General features: G+C 34.6%; 1 protein-coding gene across 2 annotated transcripts; it reads right to left on the reverse strand.

Annotated features, from left to right (window-relative positions):
* Nucleotides 1-10,953: 10,953 nt before the first annotated feature.
* Nucleotides 10,954-19,031, reverse strand: LOC148863590 (uncharacterized). Of its 2 annotated transcripts, none has more exons than XM_088980245.1 (13): nt 18,761-19,031; nt 17,752-18,172; nt 16,831-17,077; nt 16,023-16,135; nt 14,321-14,400; nt 13,874-14,015; nt 13,638-13,718; nt 13,104-13,208; nt 12,606-12,788; nt 11,839-11,931; nt 11,587-11,726; nt 11,424-11,490; nt 10,954-11,329 (listed from the first exon to the last, which is right to left on the reverse strand). In XM_088980245.1, exons 2-13 carry the CDS (start codon nt 18,142-18,144, stop codon nt 11,210-11,212), a joined length of 1,764 nt encoding a protein of 587 aa, XP_088836371.1. In that variant the 5' UTR covers nt 18,145-18,172; nt 18,761-19,031; the 3' UTR covers nt 10,954-11,209. The 2 variants fall into 2 exon arrangements, with proteins under 2 accessions (XP_088836371.1, XP_088836372.1); XM_088980246.1 differs by lacking the exon at nt 18,761-19,031 and adding an exon at nt 18,338-18,753.
* Nucleotides 19,032-19,291: the final 260 nt, after the last annotated feature.

Here is a 19,291-nt window from a genome sequence, read left to right on the forward strand (position 1 = left end):
CATCTACAACACTACAACTAGGGATGCAAACCTAGGGTGGGTTAATTCTAATTAACTGAATTCAAAACGTCAGGTTCGGTTAAGTTTTGTTTTTTGTGTTTTTTAGGTAAATTATTAAATGCATATGTGCGCTGTATGTGGTATTTTTAAATAATAATAATAATCATCAAAGCATGATGTATCAGTGGATTTGTTGCCTTTCAATATAAAGATCTGGTTTCATTTCTTTTACTTTTTTCTTTTTTTTTTTTTTTTTGCAAAAGAAGAAAGGAACACTGAAAACATCACGGATACGCTTGGATCCCCCTTATACAGTGAATGATCAATCTAAAAATATAAGGAGGGGGATTATCAAAGGAAACAAAAGACCGTAGAAGACAAATTTATAAATATGATTTAACCCAATCCATTGACTTAGAGATTCCCTTATTGATTGAACTATTGACCTATTTAATCACGACAACGGGTCATGGGCAAGATATCAATTTTCTTTTGTATTTTGAGTCATTTCCATCATTAGTAATAATAATTCTCATTTTCACACATAAACTTTGTTAGATGTGATGAATATGTATTTTTAAAGGCATGCTCAAATTTTTTATTTTTATTTTGTTATTTAATAACACCATAATAAGTTAACTTGTTAGATCTGGAAGGAAATGCAGTTCCAATTGATTTTTAGAACATTAGTTGTCTATAATCTATCATAATCCTTCCCTCCATTATTATTACTCTTATTATTAGTGTTTTTCCTACATATCTATGTGTTCTCAAACTTGAATCAATCCAAGCGATTAAACCAATGACCTTTTTTAGAATGCAATTTGTATATAAAATTGGACTTTGATATTAAATTTGAAATTTTAGAAGCAATAATTCTAATTTATATTTGCATAGTTTTTACTCAAAACCATTCCCAAACATATTTTTTGGTACTAAATTCTTGAACATAATTGTCAATGCTAAGCACATCCCACATGTCTTACTCTTCCCTTCATACATTTAACGGTTTATAGTTTCCTATTAAAATTTTGAGAGTAAAAAATCATCAACCGAAGAAGGTATGTTCAACTGTGGACTTTTTTCCATGGCACCTTTATGTCATTAATGACAATAAGGATGGATCGTGGTTATGCTTCTAACCCGCTCTAAAATTCTATGTATCTGTAATTCTGTATGGATGTGGTAAGTGAGAGGAGGTCTAGGAGGTTTAGAGATGTTAATGGGTCAGTTAAGAGGTAAAGCTGAACTAATCCAACCTAATCCCAAACTTGTAAAGCTAAGCACATCCCAACATCGGAGTGAATGTTGTCGGTTCATAGAAGCAAATAAGCAATAAAATGGGTTATTTGGAGCCATTAGTTAAAAATGCATAACCATGCACATCATTTCCCAACTTGGACTGATCGTTTTTATCTTTTGGTCCTTTGTGAATGTGGAAAACTAATTAAGCTCCAATTAAAATGTTGTTCATTGAACATTAATGGACATTGATCAAATATTTAGGATTAGTCACTCAATAAGATAACTTATTATTCATTCAATGTAAACATCGAGACAAGAACACTTGGGTTTGATTATAATTCAAGATAATTGTACCTGAAATAGGAAAATGTGTATAACACTTAACCAACAAGCAAAGAGGAAGAGTGAAGTATTAAGTATACTTATGAAACTTTCAATTACCAACTCAATACATATTGGGCAATTACAATCATTAATTTAAATCTTTAAAAAGGTTTTATCAAACAACTTGTAGTAATATATATTATAGACAACCACTTTGTATTTCAGGGTAGTGATATACTATTTTACACTGTACATATATATTCGTATTTGTACTCTTTCTAGGGGTGCATTCATGTTCAAGTGTGGTGTTAGTGTCATGTTAACGTGGTATTAATGTACAAGTACTCGTATAGATGGGTCGACATGAACATAACACAAGTAATTAATCCTGTGGAATTTTCAAACATGAACATGGCAATGTTTATTAACGAGCAACACGACACTCTATATCCGAATTAACATGATAATCTGTTTAATTCTATACTAAATAACACACACCCAAATTGATACGAAACTGGCAACTAACGTGCTTAAATTAAATAATATTTAAATAGTAAAATAAGCATTCAATTACCTATTATCTATCTAAATTCATAAAACCATTCAATGTCACCCTTAACTACCATCATACCATTTCAACCAAATATATATATATATATATATATATATATATATATATATATATATATATATATATATATATATATATAACATGATTCAATGCGTGAAACTTTGGGTCATAATAAGGTCATTTCAACCAAATTTCACAATTTTGAATTTTGACACAAGTACGATTAAAGTAAGCTCAAACCCACTAATTTCGTATCCTATTCAGTTCATTCAATTCATGCTCACATGTCGTGTCAAATATTGTTAGTCCTAACTCTTCCCAAACTAAATTTAGTCTTAAAATTTGTTTAATTTGCAACAAATGTCCCTCTCAATTAGGGATGGCCACAAGCCGAGCTCTTCATGAGCTACTCAAGCTCGGTTCGTGAAAAGTTTGGCTCAATTCGGTTTCAACCGAACTTCGAGTCGAGCTCAAGTCTAATTTACAGGCTCACAAGCTCGAATATATATATATATATATATATATATATATATATATATATATATATAAATAAAAGTATTATAATTCTTAATTTTTTAAATATCAAATAAAAAAATTATATATAATTTTTTATTTTTATAAAACCTGTTTTTCTCAAATTGAGCTCAAGCTGAGCCAAGCTCGAGCTTATGAGTTTTTTACTCGAGCCAAGCTCGAGCTTGAGCCTTATACAACCTTGGCGAGTCGAGGTCGAGCCTCGTACTATTCGGCTTGGCTCGGCTCGAATCCACCCCTACTCTCAACTTATAGATTCTAGCACTTTGTGTCCATGTTGGCATTTTATCGGCTAACTTCATTGAATATTCTTCTAAACATTTCTAAAACCCTAAACTATCTTTCTATTAATTTATGAGACCACTTTGCCCTTTTAACTTAGTTTTATAATATCCTAACTTTCACTCTAGTTATCTAAACCTTCTTTCTACAAAATTCCTCTTTAGAAATGCCTTGAAAGCAATTATTTTAATCATTATGATATTTAGGCCATGTTTGGGAGTGCTTATTTGAATAAACACTTGTTTGCATTTGGCACTCAGCTTTTTCAAGTGCTTATTTTGAAAAACTAGCGCTTATATCATCTTGGATGTCTGGTGGTCTTTTTCTCCAATAAGCACTTAAATAAGCAATTGTGGCTCTTTTGTCCTTCATTTTCTTTCAAATCTTCAAAACATCCAATCCGAAGTAAATGAACAAAAGTGCTTTGATAGAAGTGTTTTTATAAAAGTGCTTTCATAAAAGTACTTTGACAAAAGTACTTCCATAAAATTACTTTTATAAAAGTGCTTTTGTAGAAGTGTTTTTATAAAATTACTTCCATAAAAGTGCTTTTGTAGTGTTTTCATAAAAATGCTTTTATAAAAGTACTTTTATAAAAGTACTTTTATAAAAGTGCTTTCATAAAAATGCTTTTATAAAAGTGCTTTCATAAAAATGCTTTTATAAAAGTGCTTTCATAAAAATGCTTTTATAAAAGTACTTTCACAAAAGCGCTTTTGTAAAAGTACTTTCATAAAAATGCTTTTGTAAAAATAGTTTTATAATAATGTTTTATAAAAGTACTTTCATAAAAGCGTTCTTGTAAAAGTACTTTTGTAAAAGTACTTTCGTAAAACTACTTTCATAAAACTATTTTCATAAAAGTACTTTTATAAAACTGATTTCATATTAAAGTACTTTTATAAAAGTGTTTTTTGTAAGAGGACTTTCCTAAAAGTGCTTTTGTAAAAGAATTTCTCACAAAATTACTTTTATAAAAGTGCCTTTGTAAAATTGCTTTTGTAAAATGATATAATTGGTATTCTAAAAATTTTACCATGGATAATTTTAGAAGAAATTTGTATGAACACTTAAAAAATATAGAAATTTGGGCTTAAAAAGTAAGCTCTTATTTTTAAAATAAGCACTTATTTTAGACTTATTTCCCAAACACCAATAAGTGCTTAATGGTGTGATCTCCACCTAAATAAACACTTATCTTTAAACACTCCCAAACATGACCTTATTATTATTAGCCCATAGATTCTTAAATGGGCAATTTAATAATCTAGTAAGGGGCCAAAGCGTTGGAATCTAAATTTAGGGAGGCCCACTCACAAAGCAAAGTTTGGGGGACTATATATCTGTTACCACCCCTTAAATACAAACCGGTGGTTATTTATAATTTACCATTCTTCTTTCTCGTATTACATATTACATATTAAGAGGTGGGAACAGCAGGATGCATATGTAAGTAATGACAAGTCAAAATCCTAAAACGTTAGGAAAGAACAAGAGCACATGTTTTAGGTGAAGAGAGGGTTTAACTTTACATACAGATTGTTCAATTGACAGGAAATAAGATTCAAATAAACAAGTTATAAACGAACAAGGCATGTGATGATAGCATGTTGGTATTCACTTTTTCTTTCCTTTCTTTTCATACTAATGAATAGAAAAGTGGCATTTTGCCATTTTTCCTAGTAGGCTACCTACGGACAAACAAAACCAACATGATCCTACAGCTACAAGCACGGTTTTGAAAATTGCACTGGACCGAAAAACTTAGGTGTTGTTCGGTACTGTTTACATCTTGTGGATGGATCATTTCATTCCACGCCATGAGATGGAAGTAGTGTTCGGTTCACTATGGACGGGACTGGTCCACATTATCTTCCACACCCTAATTTCTCGGCAATGGCTTCTTCTCATTGATAGATTTCTTCCATGGATTGCCTTTGATAATGTGTTTCGCACACAGTATCTATAACCCTACATCTTGTTTAAGGTCTCCTCCGCCAAACCTCTGCTACTGTGCTCCACCACCTCTACCATGCTCCACTGATGTTGTCCAAGTTCTTCATCAAAGGTAAGACCCATGTTGCATCCTTTTTTTATCTTTAACAACATCCTCTCTTTTTTTTCTCTTCACCGAACCTCTACGTTGTTTTCCTATTTTTTTGTTTCTTTCTGGGTATTGCGTTAGTGGGTTGGTGGTCACAATCTCCAACATGCGTGTTCTTTAGTTATGGGTATTGCGTTGCAATCTTTTTCTCTCCTTTCTCTCTTTTATTCTTCTCATATTATTTCAATCATCTTTTCTTCCATTATTTAACTCTATTACAAACTTTAGATTTCTTTTTATTCTATGAAAAACAAGTAAAAAATACTTAAAACCAAATTATACCTATGAATTTGCACAAAATTCCACTGATAACATTTTCATGTGATTCAAACAGTCCTTGACATTATTACTACTTGTTAATAGAATTGGTCATATGACACAATAATCTCAACTACAAGAATTTAAATTGGAAAAATAAAAGAAAACAAAGAATCAATTATAGTGATGAAATAAAATACTTATTTAGGTGCAAGAGGATGATACTCATTCAGATGAGAGCAGAGCTGCGTCACCAATAGGATGATACTCCATGTTAACCTCCACCACCTGCTTTGCAGATGAGAGCAGAGCTGGTCTTCGAATATGAAAGTTACTATTTTTAGGTCCACAGAACTTATTAGGCAAAGCACAAACAAACCCATTCGAGCCACCACTGGGGATGTCAGCATCAACGAAATAATATTTTTTAAATATTTAATATATTTTTTTAATTATTTTATTATTATTTTATAAAAAAATTGATATTTTTTTGTTAATATTAATTCATTGATACATTTTTTTAAATATTTATCATACAAAATACAAAAATTACATATTTATGATTAACTGTGTATATCATTAATTCCATGTACATGAGATACATAGAATCAAAAAAGTGTGACCACACTACAGAATACCACTATGGGTGTGGACTGGTCCTATCCACACAGTTTGTCCACAGTTCAGAACAGTTATGGACTGTGGTGTGGTGTGTATTGGTCCCTGCCACAGGGTGGGGTATGGACTAGTCCACATCCACCAATTTCTCATCTACACTATAGAACACCCTCTTAGGCATTGATTCCGTTTCACCCTAAAATTATTTTTGGCTAAAAACCGTTAATTTAGTCAGCAATCCACTGATCCAGGCGGTTGAACCATCGAACAATCAATTCAGACAATAACTTTTTGCTTTTTTATTTTTTTAAGTCAGAATGGACCATCTATTCAAACTGAATGATCGAACTGTTTGACCCAAAATGGTTTTACATTTGGTCCGATTTTAAAAGCCCTGCTAAAAGAATTGTTTTTTGCAATTATCTTTCACAAGTACTAACATAACATGTGCGCGTCGATCTCTTCTAATTCCAATATTCCATCACTCACCTCTTGCATCAATAACCTCGACAGTGGATACATAACAACCTTGCTCCCAGCCTCCCACTGCTCCACTAGAAGCTGGTCATGCACTCAATCTTTGTAACGAAGAACTAGAGCTCTGTTTGGATGAATTTTTGCTTTGAGCTTTTGATCGTGGAAAATAATAGCTGAGCCAAAAAATGTTTTAAGCGAGCGTTTGGTAAGACTTTTTTTTTTAAACATTAATCTAAAACGTAAATACTTTTAAGCCTCAAATTATAGAAATCTGTGCTTTTGTGCTCTAAAAACACAAATAGTGAAGCTTATCCAATCACAACTTAGGTTGGCTCTCTTGTTAAAATGTCAAACATACATAAATGACCAGGTTTGCAATAAATTAAAGGTCGCATTAATTCCCATCCCAACAGAGTGCACTCCCCCCACTGAACAATTTTGGCTCCACCTCTAACTTTTCGTAACCCGTTTATAGATCCCTCTACACGTATCTTACTTGTTGAATGAGGTAAATTTTTTAATAAGTGAAAATTTACGATGTAGAAAAGATATAGTATTGGAAGAGTTTTGACTAATCAAAATCCACCCATGAATTTTAACACCTGATTGGCTATCACATTTATGATTCTAGTTGACTAGTCAAAAATTTTTCAGATATCTTATCTTTTCTATATCATAGTCAAACCCTTTTAATAAATAATTAGTTTAGGTTGTTTTTGGTTTGTATAAATTTTCTTCCTTTTTCTACCTTTTCATTCAACCCAAACACAGCCTAATGAAATAAATTGTTAAAGAAATAGCATGCCAAACAGCCAAAGTTTGAAAAAGATCAAAATAAATGTAGAAATGCAATAAAAAGAAAACAAATTATTAAAGTTGCTTTATGCATAAAAAATTTAAGACTTTGACCGCATCAGGTTGCACAATAAAGAGGGTGTTTGGAACTGTGGTATCGTGTTCCTGTTTAGAGTCTATGTAAGCATCACATAGGTGTTTTGACTTCATATATAATACCAAAATATTCATGTTTGGTTGGATGGATTTAAGTCCTTTACATTGGTTTATATGCATCAGGGTGTTGGGGGAATTGTCTTTTTGGTATTTCCCCAAACAGGGGGTGTGTTTCCTATTCAGTTGCTCTATGCAATGCTTAGCGGCACTTATTTGCTTCCAACTAAAAGGAAAAAAAAAAAGATTGTGTTATGTGCCAAAACATCTTACTTTCTTGACTTCTAATGCTATATATGATTAACACTACGAAAATGAAGGAAAAAAAAAACGTTGATCAGAAAATCATATCCAAATGGGAAACAAGTTATTTTTCTAATTTTCCTGATGTTTGGTTAGCCTGAAAAATAGATTTGCATGGATGAAAAGGACTTGGCTCCCACAAGAAGGCGTTTTGTATCAAAGAAGGAACACCATTTTCATCACATTGAAATAATATTTTCTTGAGAAATCATTTTTATCATTTGTTTTTCATCATCTTAGATGCAACACAAAATGCAAAGAACACGCATACAAATGAGACAATAAGAACAAGTATGGTCCTCTTGTCTCCATATGTATGATAATAGTCTGAATACAGTATGCCACTGAAGCCCAATAGAAACCAAATCTAAAATAGGCCGATGTCCGGCCATGAAATCTATAACACTATAAATATAGAAACTAAAACATCCGAAAACCAATCACCCATGACCAGTAGTAAGGCTAATACTGAAAAATGGGACAAAAAATTACGGTTAGACTCAGTTTGTAAAGAATACGAATACAAATATGTGCAGTACAAATACAATTAAAATAAAAGGTTTCCACTCTACATATCTGTATTTATCCTCCTTTCAAACAGAGCCCTAAGGAACAACTAACAATCACCCTAGTGAATTTTGATGAATTTTGATGAATTTTTATTAGTTAGTGTACAAGATACTACATCTGTATTTGTCCTCAGGAACTCCAGAACTGCCCAATAGGACTTTATATCTCCTGCCCACAAAAACTCTATCCACACCTATCCACAATATACTACAACTGTGCATCAGGAACATCTTTCCATACATGATAACATGTGTGAATTTAAAAGATACCCTTTCTTCAAAATACATCAATTTTTGCGTTCTGCCTCTGAGTTAAGGAAAAAAATTGTGGAAATAAAATTCTTGTAGACCAATCTGATTTCCACCATCAAATTGCGCTTGATGCAAAAGCACCCAAGGCTTAATATGGAAGGGGAGTATAACTATAAATATGTACAGTACAAATCCATGCAAAATATAAGGTTTTGCACTCTATACATTTGTATTTATTATCCTTCTAAATGAGCCTAAAACAAAGAATTACACCGATACATTCGTCCACAAAAACAGTTTCTTCACCTAATTAAATTTTCCTCTCAAGCAGCTGCTGTAGAATAAAAGGACTAGGAGCCCATGTGTCCTCCCCCCACTACACTGCAAACAGTATCCGATTGTCCAAATTCAAATATGAATTCGATACCTTTTAAGGATAACCCAAATTCGATCCATATATAATTGGACCAAATATGGATTCACCCCATCACTCATGGCTCATACACTTGACAATATAAGTTGGACTGTTGGATAGTAGTTTAAATGATGAAATGAGCCTTCCATGGATTATGGCTTATTTAACAGCTCCAGAGGATTTACGTTTATCGGCCATGTCACCCTCTTCTCACGTGGTACATATGTTTGAGTTTATACATCAAAAAAGAAAACCACCCTAGTTCTATAATATTAATTGTTTTCAATATCAGTATGAACATAAAACAAGTTAAAATTGTAGTCGTAGCTTGAGAGGAATCCTCAACAGTAGGGGCTGGGTTAGTTCCGTCAATTTGGAGGTGATGGAATTCACAAGGCTTAGCAAGCTATTGACATTTCACCATCGAAGGTATAGTATGAGTTCTTACACCAAGACATTTGATGATATTCATACATGGTATAGCGGATAATGTGGGTGGGCCTCACATTTGATGATCATATTCACAGTACAACCTTTCCCCAAAACAAAACAAAACATTGGTCGGTTTTTAGTGAACCCCATTGTCCTGTTCTCAAAATATTGTTGTGATGAAACGCAATTTGATCATTCCTTGTTGGAAGGCAGTTCAGATGTCGGACTAGCTATGTGGTCAGGCAAGAAGATCAAAGTGTTTCAGGATGCTTTACTCAGTGTGGATACTCTGATGTTTAAATTAGCGTTGAAAATTTGAGAAAGATGATAGCTTAGAAGTAATAGAGTGTGAGAGTTAAATCGCGTGTACCTTGTGAAGCTGGAGGCGAAGCCTTTATATAGGCAAATTGTCGTGGGCCTCACAATGCATGTCCAAGATCAGTGGCCCGTCTAACCCGGAGTTAGTTTCACACCCAAAGATGGACTCCGAGTAAGCTGATCAGGCTTATCCAGATCCGTCCGACTCAGGTGGGGTGAAGATAAGATCCACTGGCATGCACTATGGTCCCAAAAAGATTGGAAACAGCTGGCTTGCTTCTATAAGGAGGCTACATGGCACCTCGACAGGTCGACAAATGTAGTGAGTTATTCAAACCTCGGTCTAGATGGGTGACCTAAGGTGCCCGATGTGACTAAGACTGCTAAGGTGTCCGAGATTGCTGAAGTGTCGCCATATCACTCAGTCACTCTACGTGTCGTCTCATCATTGGACGAGCCAAATTATACCTCATCAATTTATATGTACTGTGATTTCCACTCTCCACCAAGACATTTTTGGCTTTTTATTATTTATTATTGCCAAAGTAATGTCGAGAAATTTTGGTAATTCTTTTGTACATAGTCTTGAATTGAAATTTGCTAATGATATACTTTATTAATTATATTTATAAATAGTGATTAATTACAGTGGGTTATGAGAGTTCCTTACGGCTACTCCTGTTGCATTTTGAACTTTTTTTCATGATTTAATATATATATATATATATGACTAGTAACAGGTTAATAGCTATAGTGCACAAGTAATATATAAATATATACCTGCCAATAGTAACACCATGCTCTTCATAGGTGATTCTGTTGCATATAATTGTATTGATACAATTGTTGTTTCTAGCTGAAACGTTTTGGGTTGATCGATGCAGATTTGTGAGACTTTTTGTACCTGAAAGGTTGATAAATATAAAATGCAGATTTTTCTAAAAGATCAAAATTAACATTTCAACTATAAACCGCACTAATCAGCCCCACATGCATTTTACCAGTTGAACTGACTCTTCGATATGATGTCACTACATATATTTCTCATCAATTACCAAAACATTGTTTTCGGTTAGAAACAGCAATGGTACCAAACACAACCCTGCACTGCACTGGAAGTTGAAGTGTTTCCCTTGTCTTTGGACCTTTGGTAAATCGGTGTCCAAAATCTAAATAATGTATATTCACTGATAAAAGTTGGAAATTGTTCTAACGTCCAACCTAAATCAGTATCTCAAATGTCAATATGGATTAGCATTCTCTTTTTTCTTTTTCCTGATATTGGTAGTGATACAACTCGGTGTAAAGTTAAAACGAGGCACAAATGGTAAATTTTTGACATAGCACTAGCACTGAATGGAGTTCAACTGAAAACTCAATACATGTTAGCCATATGGATACAAAAACAAGGAAGCACTCCGAGCAGTAGAAAATATGGGAAAAATTGAGGTTTGATGTGGTGAAATTCTAGCAACCCAGGTCACGTGTTTCTTCAAGACAAATGTGGATTCAGCTGGAACTTCCAAATCATAAGGGGAAAAAATCCTGAACAAGCACGTCTAGCTAGACATCATGACTTGATCACTTGTCTGGAGTGCTTGGCTGGAAAAAAACCTAACATCCACATCTGGGTCCTCACTGAGCTCCACCAAGCAGGGACGGATTGTCTGCTCCACCACCTACATTATAAGGCAAATTCCCAAGAACAATCCAAACTTAGCAGATACACGTCAATGTACAACAGCATCATAAAAATTCAGTGTCATTACTTACAGACTGGTCAACTATGGGAATGAGTGACTGCAACACCTTTGCCACATTGAATTTGATGTTTGGTACCCTACAAAGTTCAAGATATTAAGACCAGCAGCCCAAGCACAACCTTGAATAAACATTCTCGATCTTGCATCTAAAGCTAGTGAAATAAGATGCTCACCGGTCCTTTGATGAATTGATCACCACTGGTAGCAATTTTGAACAAGTGATTTCTGAACCCATAACAGGGGCAAGTAGAGAAATTGCATGAAGAATGGTCATCCGATAAAGATAGTGAGGATTGTTAATCATTTCCAGAACCTGCAGAAATGCTACCTTATGGTTTCAGGAATAGTGGACAAAGAAATAATAACAACTATAATAATAGTAGTGGTGGTGGGAGGTGGGAGGTGGGAGGTGGGGAATATCAGACCTGTGGAATTATATGTTGCATTGCCCAATCAGGACCAAACTCTTCTGCAAGACGCTTCAAATTATTTGCTGCTGCATCACGAATTGAGTACACCTGTAAAATGTACCCACCATAATAAGCTAAAAAAGGTATTACTGAAAAAAAGGAATCCTAGCCATTATATTTGTAACAAAGGAATGAGTTTATACAAGGGGCGGCTAGCAAGGGTATCCTATCTCAAGGGGTGCTTCGCACATTAATCAATGTACATTATTCCTTTTAACTTAATAAAATTCATGATTGTCAATAATCCAATAAAAAAACATTATAAGCTGCCCAATCATACTTGGTTTTTGTTGCATGGAACTGTAAATAGGGCCAGGCCAGTCAAATGGGATTTTAAAAAGTGGCCCACTTTGGGCTGGACTAAGGCTATGATATTGGGCAGACAAAGCTGGCCTAGCCCACAAGCTTACATATTAAACAGGCCAGGCCTAAGATAAGGACTGCCAGTGTAACGGGCCCATGTATACATCACTAAATGGACCTGGCTTAACCCTTTCCAACATATACACACTTCATTTCCCACTATCTAGCAAAAATAGGATGGAGATCAAGAAAAAACAATGAAATCAAAATCAACAATAAAATAATCAAGCATAGTATCTGAAGAAGCTAAGATAATAATTATAGAGGATAAAAGGACAACCAAAGCAAGAAAGGGTACAGTTGAGCTGTCCCACGTGTACCCTTTCTCTGTTAGCCATGTAAATTAGAAGCTAACAAACCTTATCTTCCAACCATTGCATGCAAAGAGCACCAAGCTTGTCATCAAAAAACCCTACACCCAATTGACTTGCCAATAGTGGTATGTACTCTATAATTGCAAGCCGAACCCTCCAATGTCTGTCCTCAGCAAGCTCAACAATAGCTGGGAGCAGGGATTGGGACAACAGGTCAATTCCAATGACCTGCAAGAGAGATACAAACACCATTTAAAAAAGACAAGAAAAGGGAAGTTTTGCTGATAAACTTTAATGGAAGAATTGCTAGTAACAATTAGCATATTAATTATCTGGAATTGTATCCCTATTTTCTAAACACCATTTAATGGAAGAATTGCTAATAACTATTTTCTAAACTAATACCTTGGAACTCGGAAGAAGTTTTTTTTATTTTTTATGCAATTACTTTGTAAAAATGAAAATATTAAAATGCACCTATCAATGGCCTGTTGGGGTAACTAAATGTATGATCAACTAAGATTGAGCTCCTGGAAGACTAACCTGGTTCACTTGATCAAGCTTGCTAATGATATTGAGCCGGACATCAGGAAATTCATCTTTTAGAAGGGAAAGAAAAATTGGAAGAAGTTGCTCAATTGTTGCATCCTGCATCAACCATCAAGTAGGATTTAGATAGTCCAGCATGGAAGAATAAATAAATAAGAGGGTGCCATGATGTTTTAAGAAATATAATAAGAGTTAGGTAGTCTACTAGTAAGAACAATATTCAATGATCCATGTGAAATAACACCATCGAGCCAACTGAAAACTAGGACTATGAGTGCTAAATAAACCAAGGCATCATTGGCTCATTGCATGGAGGGATTATAAAAGATACGACTGACAAGTATAAGAACACGAATTTGGATCTTAGAGAAGGCACCCTGTGCCAAAGTTAGGGCCATATCCAGTCTACACCTCCCAACCCGTATAGTCAGATCAAGCATTGGGTAATGGCCATTTTTACAGATAACACTACTAAAGCATTTTTTTTCTTCTCAACTGAGAGTGGCTACATGTGCCCTTGTACCTTACCTTTCCTAAGACTGGTGCCATGCCCATTATTACCGAAGCCAAAGCAGAACGTACATGCTGGGAAGAATCTGATGACAACTCCTACAAAAGATTACATTGATTCAAGCTCAAGCTTGGAAAAGATAGGAAACCAATGCCAGTATCTCATATACTCAGGTAAGTCATAATTACATAAACTAACAAAAAATTATTATACATGGATAAAACAACCTTGGAATGTAATTAAGTAGATATACCTTAACACAAGGTAGAATATGTTGAATTGCAAGTTGTGGATTCAAGATACGGCAAAACTTAGTTACTTTTCCTGCTGCTGCTATACGTACTTCAGCCTCATTATCTCGAAGTAGCCGAACATATGCAGGAACCAAGTCCGTCCTTACAACAATACGAAATCCACCATCAATTAAAATATTCAAAACGATAAATTAATAAAAAACACTCTTTTAACATGCCAAAAAGACAGGGATGGTAACAATAAAATAAACAGAAAAAAATGAAACTGAAGAATTTCTAAGAAACTTATGAAGAATAATTCAATGGAGTAGATTCTCTGGAGATAATCCACCACTACAATAGTTATAAAAGACTAAAGAAACATAGTATGTTCAATTAACTTGTTAGAGTGGCAAATACCCAAAATAACCAAGAATAATGGCAAAATTTTTAATACACTGAATTACCTAGTAGGCTCAGGCCCAACAGCTTCACAAAGCTCATATAGTTGATTTGCAACCATGTAGCGAACACGCCAAGATTTATCCTACTCAAAAGGAGGGGGATACAAGTAAGAAAAATGAAAGATTTTATAGAATCAGAAAAAGCTATTTCATATCTAAACCAATGTTTTACACTTCAATTATGGTGTAAACTTCAGTCTATGTGGAAGTCAAATAATTCATGACATTTTACGGAAGTTCATGGAAACATTGTAAAATTATTGAAACTTTGAAAAAATTCAAAGTTAACGATAAATCTTTAAAAAAGATAGAATAGACATCAATACATACTTCAGCACACAACCAAAACAACTAATTAAAAATAGGGAGTGTAAAACACAGGAATCAATGTACATCACTGCACATGTCCTATATTTTTAACACCAAACAATCCATAATATATAATTTGTAGCCATGATTGTTACTTGTTAGATGATTCATATTCTTCTTCACAGTAAATAAGACTCATTTAAGAATTATCAAAAAACATGACCCATTGAAGAATTTCAAATATTCTTGTTTTAGTCTACTGGTTTTCTTAAGCTTTAGAGAGACTGTTCTTTAGACGTTTAGGTGGCATGCTTAAATGTTAATGAAAATCGTGTATTTATTATGCTTTTTTTATCATAGAAATTTGACAAGTTATGCAAGCTTGACATAAGCTTCAACCATTTAAGTTTCACTTTAGTTGCCATGGAAGTGGAAACATCTCATATTCAATTTCCATGGAAGTTTAAAACCATTCTCTCAACTACGCAGCAGGAATTGATTCTTTATGAAATGGTGTGAAACCACCAAGTACACCACTATCCTTGATGAGAAATGTACACCATAGAATAGTCATGTGGGAAAAAGGAGCCATGTGAGTGGTAAAATTAACAGAGTAAGGAAATTCCATTCATAAGGGAACTGTCAGATTCATATTTAGGGCTAAGCCAGGAAGCTTACCATATCTTTCCCAAGAGGGAGTCTATACTTTCTGTACCTTTCCTAATATTATTGGATAAAATTCCCTCTTGATCTGCTAATGATTGAAAAACAGCTTTGTACACAAAAAGTGATTAAATAGCCAGACAGAAAACTCACTTTAGTGATAGATTGTCACTAATTAAAAAATGGTATTACACTTGTCAATACCCCAGCAAAGAAAAGTTGGCACAGAAAAATATATATAGAAGGGATTAGCCTTTTTCCATTTACATAATAATAGTACATGATGGGTTTCAAATATATGACACTACATTGGTAGCCAGTAACCTTACAGAAAATCATGGAAAGATGTGAAAAGAGCTAGCAGGCATATAATTTGATCAATGTAGTGGTATATGCCATGAATTAATCAGATCTTTCACTTTAAGGATAACATTGTGCATGTCACTGAGAAGTGAGAATAGTTTACAGCTTAACATAACATTGTAAAATGAAGTCACAATTGAATGAACAATGGGAACTTTTGACATGCATGAATCAGCCAACAAAAACTGAAATGAGCAGGTATAAATTGGGCCACAAGAAACATATTTATATATAAGCAACTATAAGTTATTTATTCTAGAAAACATTTATATGCTGAATATGCATGTGCATGAGGGGGAGAGAGAGAGAGAGAGAGAGAAGAATGGCCTGGAACAGTAGAATAACTTATCTGCATCTGCTATGGATATACCTGAGAGAAATTAACAATGACCGGGAGGATATGGGCTACACAGTCCTGAGGTTCCAACAACTTCCCAAGTGCAGCGCAACTCTCGACAGCCAACAGCCGGACAGAATCTTGATCTGAGATAAAGTATAATTGATACAATCTACTACTTAATTCACTTATAAAAGAAAATTGCACAAATGTAGTGGCAAAACTAAACACATCAGATAGGGAATCAAGTGGACAGAATTTATTCATAAATAAGGAATTGTTGATACAAAACTGACAGCTCACATGTTCACATTTCATGATAAATTATCTGACATGCAATGTTGAAGCCCTTTTTTTGGTTAATTGGAAGTTGAAACATCACCCATAGAATCCTAGAGTAGCTTCTAACCAAAAACTCAAGCAAGCTCTTGCAAGGAAAACAAAAGAGACAGCCACTGACAGGATAAGTATGGATAATTAAGGCCGGAATTCTACCATTGACAAGCAACAGATAGATGCCATATGGTTTGCAGGCATCTATCCATAGAGATGCTATTATGCTAAGGAAAATCTATAGCAGTACACCCTCTTGTGACAACAATGTTGCAAAACCGGTCTTTTTTTTTACTGCAAAGTACCCATGGAACTCTAATTCACACAAAAACATCAAGCAGCAAGAAGATGACTACTGATTATATAGAAAAAAACCAAAAGAATGCCAACAGCTTCAGAATTAAAGTGGAATCAACAAGAAGTGTTTATATGCAGTCAAATTGGTGGAGAACAGTTCTGAAAACAAGTATATCATTTTTAAACAACCTTACAACAAAGATCAACATACCATCCTGTGTAAGATCCTCAAATATAGACATGATGTCTGTCTTCAGATGGGTGGGCTCAACAGTAGCAGCAAATTTTCCCAGGTTTGAAGCAGCTGATCTTCTGACCATTGGCATGTCATCTTGACACAATTGGCTGTATATTGACCGCAATTCTGTTTTCAACATCTCTGGTGCACTAGGATAGGCAATATGAAAGAGTCCACATGAGGAAACTCGAGCTGTAAACCATTCACCAGCTGCCAGCCTCTGAAAGTAGGTTGCATCACATGTCAAAATAAATGATTGCGTTAAAATAAAATAAAGGCATACACAATAGGTTTAATATAAAGTCTTAAAGGGACAATCACCAAACAAGTATAGTGTGATTCACATGACAAAAAAAAAAATGTAAAACAAATTGAATTTTGATGACCTCAAAAACATTTATCAAAAAGAGATCACTGGCATGGTTGACAGAAAGAGTACAAGTATAATGAAAATTGGCTTCTATTTGGAACAAAAATTCAGATTACTAAAAAGCCACGGATCTCTTCTTTTTTTCCATTTTCTCTTCATCTCTTTTTAGGTCGGGGTGGGATCCTTAACATAGATAAACCTTGGGAATAACATCTCCTTCATATGAAACAGCAGTATGGGATAATCTAGTTTGTACCAAAGATCGCAATCATGTGTCATATAGAAAAGGTTCAACTGCGCATGGATACTCTATAGAGAAAATCAGAAAAAGAACGTGGCTGATTTTTCAATAATAATGTTTCTCGATGATAGAAAAAAAAAAAAAAAAAAAAAAAAAAAAAAAAAAACATCCCAAAAACATCAAGGAAATGTTCCATATAATTACCAATCAATCTACAAAGGAAAGAAAGATAAGAACAAGCACCAATTAAAATCAAACATCAGACACAAGACAACTACACTACCTTCACCAAAGGAATAAACCAGTCAACCAGATCATTCTCCTTCATCTGAGCCCCAATCCGACATAATGACTCCACGGCTTTGTCTCTTACACAAGTTTCCTCAACGGTGCAAAGAGTCTCCAGTGGAGGAAGCAAAACATGTGCATATTCCACTCCCCCTACATAGGGAATAAATACCCCCAGCTCCTCCGCCATGGCAAGAAGTACTTCATCATCATCGTCATTGTTCTCGCTGAGAAAAGGAATCAATTCCTTTCGCGTTCTCTCCTCACCAAGCGCACGAGCAATTGTGGAGAGCCTACGGATGGAGTTTAACCGAAGCTGAATGTCTTCATTTTTCAGCTCATCTATCAAAACGGCAATCGGATACAGCGGCTCATCGATCATAGCCATTGTATCTTTACGAAATTATTTTCGGCAGCTGCAGAGATCATTTCAAGAGGGCGCATAAGTAATTGGAAGGAACGAATAAACAACAATAGAACAGGAAAGGAACTTTCTTCAACATGGGCCCTGACTGGGTTACAAATCAGAGCGAATATTGAGTTCTTGAATCTGAAGATTGCAAATCAAACAACATAAATACCATAGAATTCCGAGAAATATAGAGAGAAATAGAAGCTCGGCCACAAATAGGAAGAATATCTAAGCAAACAATGACCAGATCCCACACAAAGATGGAGTTATTTCCACAAATCTACAAATTGTTCGTTTGCGAGCTTAAAATAACAAAGAAAAATAATCTTCTGAAAACATGATCTCAACAGCCTCTAAGATCTAAGAAATACTTCTCCTCCCTATAAAAAAAAAAAACAGAAGGCGAAATGCAGGGGAAAAAATGAAATGAGATTGAAACCCTAGAATCAGAGCGTCCTATATTTGGTTGGAAGCAGAATCGGTAATTCGTTATTGAAAATAAAAAATAAAAACTGGATAGTTGAATGTCTGGAAGGAAGAGAAAGAGAGGGAGAGGGAGAGGAAGAGGGAGAAGGAGGAGAGATCGTATTACCGTTTGGAAAGGCTCCCTAAATGCTGCCTCGGATTCGAAATGGCGTTCCCCGTCGAAGAATGATTTTTGAGAGAGGTGGGGAGGTGGGGAGGGGGGACGGGTTCTATGGTTCTCCCTTCTACGACATATGGATTTTCATATGTCCAAATCTCGAGCCTTTTCTCTTTTTGACGCACCAAAATGGGCTGGGCCTGGATTTTTTTTTTTTTTCTTTTTGGTAATTAGGAGGAAAAGCTACAAGGCCGTGGGCTGGGCTTGCCTTTCTCCTTTCTTAGTTCATCATCTATTCCGTATATTTAAAATGGGTAACTTGCTGAAACCTCCCTGGAGTTTTTGACTATTGTAGAAATCACCTCTTTAGACATTTTTGACACAATTACAACTAAATCCTCTCTTCAAATCTTATAAACGAAAATGTCCAAAATATTAAATACTCGTGCGATCACTATTGAGTTTGGTTTGTAAGGGGAAAAAAAATACAGATTTTATGAACAAAAAAAAGAATTTGAGGTATCAATTGATGTGAAAAAA

The sequence above is a fragment of the Nelumbo lutea genome, chromosome 3 (genome assembly GCF_056320005.1).
Source record: "Nelumbo lutea isolate HS-2025 chromosome 3, American lotus-T2T, whole genome shotgun sequence".
Classification (NCBI taxonomy): domain Eukaryota; kingdom Viridiplantae; phylum Streptophyta; class Magnoliopsida; order Proteales; family Nelumbonaceae; genus Nelumbo; species Nelumbo lutea.

Coding starts and splice junctions, on each gene's coding strand:
- LOC148863590 (XM_088980245.1), bottom strand. CDS start 18,144: ATGGCTATGATCGATGAGCCGCTGTATCCGATTGCCGTTTTGATAGAT. Junction 11,727..11,838: donor TGCAACATATAATTCCACAG/GTCTGATATTCC, acceptor GCATTTCTGCAG/GTTCTGGAAATGATTAACAA. Junction 11,491..11,586: donor ATCAATTCATCAAAGGACCG/GTGAGCATCTTA, acceptor TGAACTTTGTAG/GGTACCAAACATCAAATTCA.